The sequence below is a fragment of the Lactuca serriola genome, chromosome 3 (assembly GCF_051521515.1).
Source record: "Lactuca serriola cultivar US96UC23 chromosome 3, Lser_US96UC23_V15, whole genome shotgun sequence".
Taxonomy (NCBI): domain Eukaryota; kingdom Viridiplantae; phylum Streptophyta; class Magnoliopsida; order Asterales; family Asteraceae; genus Lactuca; species Lactuca serriola.
Window position 1 is genome coordinate 55,563,856 of NC_136410.1, and position 12,117 is coordinate 55,575,972.

A 12,117-nucleotide genomic window follows, 5' to 3' on the forward strand; every position below is an offset into this window, starting at 1 on the left:
GACTTGACCTTTAGGGTGCCACACCGTGGCGACTAGGTAAGGACCCGCCTGTTTTGTCCTTACGCTGCCACGACGTGGCCGATGGATTACCATGCCGTAGCGACTCGCTGATTAGGGTTTTTGGGGCTATTGACGTGACCGTTGACCATGAGGTTGACTTGTTGACTTTCTGACTTAGTTGAGTTTTAGTCAACTTGTGAGTTTGGACTTTAGACTGAAGTTGAGCTCCTACTGTCTTATAGGTGACTCATGGTGTCAGATTTGATCTCAGGAGGAAGCTATTGTATTATATGCTTTATTTCGAGGTAAGTTTTCTCACTATGCCTATGGGTCTAAGGCACCAAGGTCGAACCACTTGATTATGCTATGTATCATTGGGTTTAGGATGTTGTTATGTTATCGTGGTATGATAGGAATATATATATATATATATATATATATATATATATATATATATATATATATATATATATTTGTTATGGTTACCTGTGTTCGCTTGATATTGTTTATATGTATATGTCGATATGTTGTGGTTGGGTTGAGGCGGTCCAGCTGTGTGCTGAAAGCCAAGAGGCCCGGGCGGTCCAGTTGATATTGTAGGCCCAAGGTGAGTGGTCTAACTATTGTCAGCCTTGCAAGGCGGGCCAGTAGTCTGTAGGCTTAGGAAAGTGGTCCAGGCATACTATAGGCCTTGAGAGGCTATCCCGACAGACTGAAGGCTCATGCTTGCATGCATTGTAATTATATTTGTTGTGTGCATGGTATTTTGGAGAACTCAATAAGCGTTGACTTACAGTTGTAAATTTCAATGTTTCAGATACATCCGATGATCGAGGAAAAGCAAAGGCGTGATCGTGCACTTCATTCCATGGATTTTGATATTTTGAAAAGATGTATTGATACTCTAATTTGTTGATGCTTTGGAAAACAATGTTTTATTGACTTGATGTTTTTATGGAAATGATTTTGAGAATAAAAAATTTTACAATAAGTTTTGGGACGTGACAATATGAACGCCTTATGTCGGTTTTTCAATGGCAGATTCATATCAAGTAAGGGCGACTCAAATATGGCATGATGCAGTGATATTTACGAATTTTTTTAAAATAGTTTCGATGATTCTTAATGATATTATATTAAGACAAAATTACATAAATGGTCATCGTGGTTGACAAAATCGACCAATTATGATCCTTATGATGAATTCTTTACATAGATGCTCCCTATGGTTTCTAAACCCTACAGAAACGATCATTTGGGCTAACGATGTTAACTTTTTTCTATTAAGTTCCATGTGAAATGACATATTTGTCCTTCCAGCGTGGGGACTATTTGTGTAATTTGTTCCTGCCATAGGGACCATTTATGTAATTCTCTCTATTATTATTATTGTTTTTACTTAATTTATTTATATATTTTAGGATTTAGATATTTTTAAGGTTTTGTTTGAACATATTGTGTAAGATTTTTCTTTTATATTTTTTTCGCTAATATTTTTTTTAACATTGTGTTCATATATATATATATATATATATATATATATATATATATATATATATATATATATATATATATATATATATATATATATATATATATATATATAATTTATGTTTTTTCAAATATATTTATTGATGTTTTATTATGTTCTATTGGAATAATTTTTTCTAATTCTTTTACATTTTGTTCTAATATATTTTTAATTGTTTTTATTAGGTTTTTTAAATATTTTTTGAAGAATTTATAGTCACCGTAATCATAATTCGTAACTTACTTCACTTACAATCATGTTTTTTTTCTTTTTATTATATACTTATTATTTTTAATTCATATATTTAACTATATAAAACATATAATGTTGTATGAGTATTATTTTTGTAGAATTTTTTATAGACGTTTTTTGTAAAAAAAAAAGTGTAAAAAAAGTTTGTTAAACTTGAAGAAGATTAATATAGATAGGCTAATTGGAATACATATGATAATCGGAATTTGAAACGGATGTCAGCTTATACATAAGGTAATCGAAATCTGTATAAATTAAAAATGCACAATTTGTCTAAGAACAAAAAAAATAACTCGAAAACATTACCTTTAAATCCAATGAGAAATGACATGGTTGTTCTCGACAAGGTTGTAAGACGGTCTCAGCTTAGCCTATGTCTACCTAATCTATATTAATCATATTCATGTTTAACAAATATTTTACATTGTTTTAATTAAAAATATTTATAAAAAAGTTTACAATAATAATAATTATACAACCTTATATAGTTAAATATTTGAATTAAAAAATAATAATTATATAATCTGATAAAAGAAAAATGAAAACATGATTTAAAGTAAATTAAGTTATGAATTATAATTACAATAGCCATGCAATCCTTTAACAAATGTAAACATACTAAATGTTGAAAAATATATTCGAACATAACGTCAAAAAAAAAATTCAAATAAAACGTTAAAATAAAAAACATTAATAAATGTACTTGAAGAAAACATCAAAAATATTAGAAAAAACAATTTAAGCAAAACGTTAAAAAATGTCAGCAAATAAATATATTGTTTAAACAAATCTTAAAAAAATTTACATCCTTAAATATATAATTAAATTAAATAAAAACAATAATAAATAATAGAAAAAATTACATAAATGGTCCCTCTACAAACTATATAAATCGTCCTTATGTAGGAAGGACAAATATCTTATTTCACAAAGAATTTAAATAAAAAAATTAACACTGTTAGTTAAAAAGACTCCCTTTGCAAGATTTTAAAACTATATGGATCATCTGTGTAAAAAATTCGTCATAAAGACCAAAGTTAATCGATTTTGTCAACCATAAAGACCATTTATGTAATTTTGTTTTATATTTATGGAAGTGGACATAATGAAATTTTTTTTTGTTTAATTTGGTGATTCATTTTCACGTCTTCAAATTTAAATTTGATCGGCTAGATCAATTTAGCAGTCCTCATCCTTATATACGATAATTTTTTTTTTTTTTTTTTTTTGGTATCTTTTTAATATTGAATTGGTTTTTAAAAAATATTAGAAATGATTATACCGACAAAATCAAAAACTCCTACATTAGAATCAACGTAGAGATATATGGAGGAAGTAAACAGATTTAAAGATAGATCTTTTAGACAAACATTACATAATTTTTATGTAACAAAAATTGAATGAAAAATATCGGCTTTGGGAGCAAGTAAAGTATTATTTTATTTAATATTAAAAAAATAACTAAGCACTGATTTTAAGGAAGATTCTTAGTAGAATCTAAATAAGGTATGTGTACGATGAAGAATCCCAACACCGCTTAAAGTACTACCTGATAAGCACATAGTACAACTTCTGTTGTTTATTTAAAAACACACATCTGGCCATTCTTTCCATGCTACAAGAAGACGAAGGTGGCGGTGATTGTTCATTGTTACCACCTATGAAGAAAAGGCGAGAAGAAGAAATGGATCCGATCTCTGATCTTCCCGACCCCATTGTCCACCACATCATGTCATTCCTCCCAACCAAAGACCTCAAAAAGATTTCGATCTTGTCCAAGAGATTTTTCTTCCTATGGACCTCGTATCCCGTCATTGATTTCGATGAATCAACGTTCAACTTCAATCGACCATCTCAAGGTACGTCCGCCTCTAGAACGGATGAATTTCTGAATCACATTCATAATTCGATTCGGTTGCGTAGAAGTAGAACGGATTATGCAGCTATATCTGAATTTAGGGTTAACGCTGATCTGAAAGGAATATCCGTTGATCATAGGCTGGATTCCGCGATCTCCTTTGCACTAGAAAATGGGGTTAAGTTAATTGATCTTAATTTAGGGTTTACAACGTATCAGTTTCCTGTTTCTTTTGCTTCCAGATCGATTAACGTATTAAGGTTAACAGGGTTAAAGTTAGATGTATGTAGCCTAATTCTTTCTTGTCCTTCTTTGAAGACTTTGTCTCTAACTTCATGTGAAATCTTACGAGACATCGAGTTTTACAGCCAAACCCTTAGAGAAATCGAGCTTCATTGTTGTGTTGTTGAGTTTATAAAGATGAAGGCTCCAAAACTTCATTCGTTTTCCTTTGATTCGGGCACGAAAGACCCTAAGCCTTGTAAGATTGATGTTTTGCAGTGTCAAAACATCGTGTATTTTTCATTAAACAATGTTGTAAACGGTCTTGATTGGGTAGAAGAACATACATCCACATTAGGTAAACTTAAAACCTTCATTCTCAATGGATGCCAAGACATCGAACACATTCATGTCTGGAATGAGAAAGTAGAAAGAGTTGAGATTGGAAATTGCCCATTACTAACTTCGATCAGTGTTATGGCACATTCCCTTGAATCTTTTGAGTACAAAGGGAGTACTGATGATGATGATGATCACAGGATTTCCAACATTAGTTTCATAGCTTCAAGATCCATCAAAGATCTGTACATAGAGAATGCAGTCATTACGGATGAATGGTTAGAAGCCCTAGTTTCTACATTGTGTTGTCTCGAGAGTCTAAGGCTCAAGGGTTGTAATTCCTTGAAGAATATTGTGGTTTTTCATGAGAAGCTTCGGATTCTTGAGTTAGTAAACTGCCTTGATTTAAAAGAAGCCGAAATTGACACACCTCAACTGGTTTCGTTTGTGTATTTTGGGAATATGATCGAGTTTGAGAAGATGGTTACTCGAAGTATTTGTACTGCAACTCTATCTATAAAACCATGGATTTCTTACAACAATGAAGCATTTTATGGATGGAGGAAGTTGCTATCGTTTTTTGGTCATTGCAAGGCTTTGAAATTGATTTGCAATTGTGACAAGGTATGCTCGATCCTTACTTCTTCTTCTTCATCATTAATTCTTTCTCGAGTTCCTGATTCTTAAATTTTGGTTTTGAAATAGATGTTTGCATATATATAGTGTAGGGATTTTTGACTTTTGGTAGATAATAAAATTTCTGTTTCTTTTTGTGTGATTTAGGAACTGATGATGCCTGAAGATTTGAGGGAGAAATTACTTCCACCATTGTATGATCTTCAATGCTTGGAAGTCGAAATAAAATCATTAGAGAGAATCGAAACAGATCTGGTGGACAGCTTGCTATGGTTTTCACCTCTTCCAAACACCATAAGTTTATTTTCTGCTTCTTCATCACGTTCCCAGCTGCAAATGATCATGAAGGTACGTAACAACACATTCTCATATTTCATTCACTCTTTACTAATTAATCATATTTTTATATAATCGATCAAATGTCATAGTTTTTAACAATAAGCTAAGTACGACCACTAATTTTATTTTGAACAGCAAGGAAATTTTAAAAAGCGTTTATTCTTCTAAATTAATGTGGAGTTGTTTTATGCCCATACAAACAAATGAAGTATGATTAATATTTTAATTTTTGGCATATACATTAACCTCTCTTACCAATTATCAGCTGCAATGTTTTTTGCACATAAAATTTTGAGTATCTTCTTTCACTTTCTTTTTCTGCATTCTAAACAAATAGTTAAAGTAGAGTTAACTAGCATGGTTAATTGTCTTCATTAATGGCACATTTTTTCTACATAACATACAGTTTGCGTATGATGAGACGATCAAAGAAGAAGAAGAAAAAGAAGTAGAAGAAGAGGATAAAAAGAAAATATGTTGCAAAAGTAAACCTGTAAAATGCTGGAGGCATAACTTAAGGAGGCTGGATATTCAAACAACGGATGTCTCTCCCAAATATGGATCACTCAAATTGGAGGAATACTTTCTTACCAATGCTATGATGTTGGAGTCTCTTTCTTTCAAGATAGGTTTCAATTAAGCTTCAAGATTTCAATTTCTTTTGCTTTAATTAAGGATGATGATAAATTTGTATGTGTTTCTTTTTTCTTCTCATAAGATCCTTAATCCCAACCTCTTAAGATGTTGGTTTGTGGAAATTTTAGACACCCCAAAGTAGTTTGATATAAAAGAGTTGGTATATCTTTGTGTATCAATACCTAGGAAATGAATAAGTTCAACTGTTTTGCACCTCATGGGATATTGTTTTGATACAAATTTAGATATCAAAATTCAATATTTGAAGTTTCACATATATGGTTTTGAGTTAGGTGGGGTATACATGTGTACATCGAAAAAATGTTTAACTATGAATGATAAAGAAGATTTAATAACGGTCATACTATATATGTTAAATATTTATAAAAAGATAACTATGAATGATAAAAAAAAATATCATATAACGTATGGACACACCTTGAGCTGATATTTGTGATTGAAATAATAAGAATCTCGATAAAGTTGTGTGAACTTAACCCTTAATTATAGAGTATTAGTTTATAATCCGTGAGAATCATGGTTATAAAAGTAATTAAACTTTTATAGTAAAAAATTTAAAATTATTAATCAATTATTTAAGATAAATTATTAATTAAGAGATATTTTTTAGTTACATAAAATTATAATCGTTGATTTAAATAAATACATGAAATTATATCACCTTATAATGTATATTAATTTTATTTTAGTTTTTATTCTAGTGCTATTAATTTAATATAATTAAAATGTGATTTTAAAATTTAAAATTTAAAATGAAGAATCAATTATTAATTTAATGTAATTAGAATGAAAAATTTAAAATTTAAAGTGGAGAATTAATAGGATAACATGTGGTTTGATAGGTGTCATATAATACTAACCACTTGTGAGACTCATTTATTACATGGGTTAATTTAAAAAATAAATAAATATGAAGGTTAAATATTTGTGAACTTTGGATTTATAAGAAAATAAGAAAAATAATATATTATTAAAATTGAAATGTTTTTTTAATCTTTTAAATTTAAAAAAAATGTAAATAAATAAATAAAAGAAACTAATGAACATTAATTTATGAATTTTAAAATTAGAAGGTAAGTTAATTAATGAAATTGATATCAATTTATTATTACATTTATTGTAATTATTACATTAAGATATTATGTGGAATTAAATAAAATCGAAAAACCCATAAAATGACATATGGAAAAAAAATCAAAATAACCACAAAATAACATTTGACAAATTGAATGAGAATGTAACATGTGGCAAAAAAAACTTTCATTTATTAGAATAGAGAATTTTTAATATTGTAACACTTGTCAATAGAAAAATAACCTTATTCATTCATTAGAATAGAGATTACTATTAGGGTTTAAGAGTGTACAACATAATTTTTTTTATCGAAACTCTACATTAGTTAAACTTAAACAAACTACAAACCATACCACATATTTACTTCTACAAACATAATACTACTACTAAGAAATTATACAGAAAACTTAATGAAAAAACCAAATAAATGAACTGGAGATTTAAGACTATTTATTGTTGAATTAAAGTGCTTATTTGGTCTTTTTTTTTTGTACCCCGTCATTCTTTGTTGTTGTGAATTTAAAGCATCACTAATGGTACTAATGGTTAAGAGGCTAAGACTTATCCAACTCATCATTCATTTAAGTTATAATTAAATAACATCTAAAATGGTCAATCTTTTTCAATAATTTTTTTTAAATTAACTAATGTATCTTAATCTATCTAAGATATTCTATAACTCCAACAATTAAATAGTCGTTTTTGAAACATGAAATATATCCAAAATATCACGAAAATAAAAATATATAACTACAATTATGTCGGGTCTTTATTTTATATACATAAAATATGAAAAAAAAATGTATATATTACGTCATAGTTATAAAAAAAACAAAAAATAAAAAGGATTTGAAAACATTATATAGTCGATATAAAATTTATATTTCGTAAATAAATTTATATTATATATAATAGAATGAATTATTTAGAAAACAAATAACAAATATTTAAAACTAAAATATATTTAAGGAGTAAAATGAAATACTATTAAATGATAAGAGCTTAGATGTACAAAGTATATAAGGATATTAATCACTCAATATATCTTGAGTGATCAATAAAAAACCAAATAAGTTATCTCCTCCAATGATGCTGACCATTTAATTAAAAAAAATTATATATCTATTATAATAAAAACCAATTTTCTTACACCATATGCATTTCAGCTAAAAAATCTTTCTAATAAAAAATTAATTAGTCACTAAAACTCAATATTTTTGTAACTTATTTATATGATCAGTTATATATAGTTATGATTTCAACTTTAAAATAATTAATCACTACAAATGAAAAGCTTTTTTGAACTTACAGTTAGTAAATGGTAATTATTATATTTAAATAGTTGATATAAAGATATAAATATTCCACATATGTAGATAGGATTGTTAGAGTTTGATGCAGAAGATGGAAAACAAGATGATTTGAGAACACTCAAAACTCTACATTGTTGTGAATGTATTCATATTGAAGGAGAAAGAGAAAATGCAAATTCATATAAGCGAGATCAACTCTATGTCCTCCATATTTGTTTTCTTGAAAGTTATAATTGATAAAGTTTTGACTGTTCTCAAATTATTTTTTTCTATATAATATGTTTCAGTAAATATGAGTATGTTTATATGATTAAACATAATTTTGGTATTTTGAAAAGATTCAAAGACTACCAGAACGAATGGAAGAATCTACTGGGCATAAGATAAAATATTCTCCAATCTGAAAAGAAAAGAGAGTGTTTTAGTATTATATTTTATGATCATCTTAGTAATTATGGAATTGTATCACAACTGACTCCTCCAAAAACATCTTAGTGCAATTGTATAACTAAGAATATGAATCGGACATTGTTGGAAAAGGTTTGATCATAGATGAGTTACTTTGCTCCAATCAAGTTTTAGAGCCATGCTCTAGTAACTATAAATTGTATCTTGAAAATCATTTCAAAACTAAGAAGGATGATAACACCTCGTAATATGTGGAGTAATAATATTTTCTTACTCTAGCACATTGAGAATTGGAGTTGTGATGTTTCTGTGGATCGAGAAACAAAAGATAAACTGGGTCCTATTCTATGAAGTGTTTCCACACGACCTTTTGGATGTTTGTTTAAGCTCGTCAATGAATGTTACTTGAAAGAAAACTCACATGTCAAGAAGTCAGTGGGAGTCATGTTGATCTTGATCTTGCAAGAGTCAACTAACAATGATCCTTTTAGTCATCACTATCCCACGACTAGAGGTTGAAAACTTGTTGTGTTTATTGATATATTCTTATTTGTGTGTACTTCTAGTAGAGTTGACAATGCTTATGAGTTCTATGTGCATCATTTAACTAAAAAAAGCAAAACATGTTGGTCAGTGAAAGTGTATTGATCAATATGGGTGAGCTACTAACAACATGGAAGCACTAGTGGGTCCTTGAGCTGCCAGAATGTAACAACTGGTAAAAATTGGTCAGAGTTCAGCGGTCAAACCACCGCGAACCGTTATGCAATAAACACCAATTACGTGAAATTTTATGTTTATAAAGTATATTAAAGATATTATTTATCAATTTCAGAAAAATTTCATTAGTCGATATAATGACACGAGAATCACGAGATCGAGATTTATACCACAAAATATCTTATACATATTTATTTCTTAAAATATATATTAAAAGTCAAAGAAAGACTTTTGTTTGGAGGTTCAATCATGCTTCTCTTGGAAGCTACTCTTCTCTCTTCTCTACGTGTCAAACTATATCACACATATACTTAAAAGTCTAGACTTTTGCTTACACATCTAGTTAAAAGGACATACATGATTGAAATTTTGGAGGAGTGTCTGGCCATTTTGACATAAATTGCACTCTTTAACAAACAATTAAACCCAAAAAGAGAAGATTATAGAAGACTATACTGTCTCTTCATACTCAAAAGAGGATGCCAAAAAGAACAGAAAACCAATAACCTCTTTCCCTTCATCTTCATTATTTCCTGCCAAAGAGCAACAAGAGGCCATCAGCCTCTTCTCTTGGTTCTTCCATGTGCAAAACTTGTCGATAGAAACATTGAAAATCAACCCACAAAATGTATTTTTTTATCTGTGAAATCAAAGAGGTTGCAGCCTCCTTGTTGCTAATCATAGCAAGCCAAATACCTCTGAGGTCATCACTGTTGCTGCTACCCTTCTTCCCTGTGTATGAAGTCGTCGGTGACAGAGGACTAGTGAACTAGAAGGAGCTCGCCGGAAAACTCATTCCTTTTCTTCTTCCTTTCTTTTCCTATCAACCGGAACAACAATCCAAACACCCCTGGTTGTTGTTGTATTCCCTCTGTGATTGTACCATTGGTTTAGAAAGAAGAAAACATGAGGGAGCTGCCGATTGTAGCCCCCACTAGTCGATGAAGCACCATCCAAACCCACCGTCTTCTTCCTTCTTCTTCTTCTTCCAATCGGAGCCATTAAACCCCACCCATGTATGTCGACTGTTGCTGTTCTTTTCACCGATCCCAGCCGAACACCCAAAACCCAATCGTTGTTGCTTGTTGTTCTGATTTCTTTTCCAAGTTGTTGCTGTCGGCGAACGGAATCACGAAGACCCAGGGATGAATCGTCGTTTTTGACGGAGTTCTTCTTCCCTCCTCCCTGCGATTGAAATCCACCACCGAACCACCCCCCATCGCGTTTTCTAAACCACCGGTGCCTCTTGGTTTCCTGATTTCGATCGAGTTCCTCTTCTCCGACCTGCCTTCGATCCGCTCTTCTTCCCCTTGGTTGCTATCGCCGTCGATGAGAGAAGGATTGCAGTAGGGTGCTGGAGTTGGGTGGCTAACCCTGGTCGCTGCTGCGTTCCGCCCGTTCCAATCAGACGCCCAAAAGAAATAAGACGCACCCATTTGTTATATTTGGAGAATATGGCAAAACAAGTCCCTATGTTTAATACCTTAAATTAAACTAACCCTTTGACCTAAATATTTTCAAGGCAAATCCTATAGTTTGATATTTTACAAAACAAACCCGGAAATGTTTTAAAGTCCAAAAGTGGTTAATTTGCGGTTTCTCACAACAAGCTTCACAAACCGAGCCTAGATCGAGATCACGCATCGAATGTGAGTTTCTACAGCCCCTCTTTTACTGTTTTAATATTTGGGGGAGAATACATGAGTGTCTATTTAAAGTTTGATGATCTTCAAGTCTTATACATAAAATGACATCATACTTTATTATTGGTTAAGAGTTATACTTTATTATTGGTTAAAAGGTATAAAGCATTAATAAATTATATAAGTTATATTAGAATGCTATAAATGATATAATTATGCCTTGTTGTGATATATTAATTAATATTAATAAAAATCACTGGATTATAAGTAGATTGACATGAATATATAAGTTATTCGATGAATCATAAACTATAATACTCATCGTATATATGTACATGAAAATATTGAGAAAGCGTAAAAAGACACTATATCCATAACAAATTGTGTTATTTGATATAATTGTGTACAAAGGAAATGTACATTGTCTTAAACGACTATAAATAAAGATTTGACGAATATATAATAATTAATTGAAAATATACTAAAAATCAATTATTATTATTATCCTCTTGATTATTATATGGGAATGATTTTTAAGTAAATGATATAATTTATTTTATAAGTACTATAAACATATAAATCACTTTAGTTGTGATACTAAATGCGTCACATACAATGATATCATTGATTCTCAAATCATTAGGGATTATTACCTAATAAATTATACGGCATATCAATTATGCAATTTATCGAGTATTTGCATAAATGAGTATTCGGCTACGCGAACGAACATCTTCCTTATCGGCTGAAGTAAGGAACTATACAAATTATTACCACCACAATAGTCGAATGCTACGCTAAATTCACTATCTAACTAATTTAAATAAGCTTCGAAAATCTTAATAATCTAAGATTCGCGTTAGTGACCCTAGTGAACGACGAATTTTATATGAGTTGAAGAATTATTGTCATGGATTTTGTGGATTGTGTATCCCGTGTGTGTTTGTGGGAGGAATGTATCGAAAGGGGTGAAAGAGAGAGTTTTATGATGGTGTATTTTTCCTTTGTAGGGATCAAATCCTGGAATCGACACCTAACTCTATAACCGTTAATCCAGGAGGAATCATATACTGTAGGTCTATGTACACAGCATAGATTTATAATAAAGAACCTTGGTGTAGATCT

The 12,117-nt window shown here is 30.2% G+C and overlaps 1 protein-coding gene across 1 annotated transcript; it reads left to right on the forward strand.

Moving 5' to 3' along the window:
- Nucleotides 1–3,395: 3,395 nt before the first annotated feature.
- LOC145095276 (uncharacterized) lies at nt 3,396–8,458 on the forward strand. Its single transcript, XM_079033187.1, has 3 exons — nt 3,396–4,826; nt 4,986–5,186; nt 8,285–8,458. The coding sequence occupies exons 1-3, from the start codon at nt 3,396–3,398 to the stop codon at nt 8,456–8,458; spliced, it is 1,806 nt and encodes a 601-aa protein (XP_078889313.1).
- The last annotated feature ends 3,659 nt before the right edge of the window (nt 8,459–12,117 follow it).

What these genes read in the sequence shown, in the direction of transcription:
- LOC145095276 (XM_079033187.1), top strand. Translation starts at nt 3,396, where the DNA reads ATGCTACAAGAAGACGAAGGTGGCGGTGATTGTTCATTGTTACCACCT. An exon ending in TGATTTGCAATTGTGACAAG is followed by an intron (nt 4,827 to 4,985) that starts GTATGCTCGATC and finishes TGTGTGATTTAG; the next exon opens with GAACTGATGATGCCTGAAGA. An exon ending in AGCTGCAAATGATCATGAAG is followed by an intron (nt 5,187 to 8,284) that starts GTACGTAACAAC and finishes CCACATATGTAG; the next exon opens with ATAGGATTGTTAGAGTTTGA.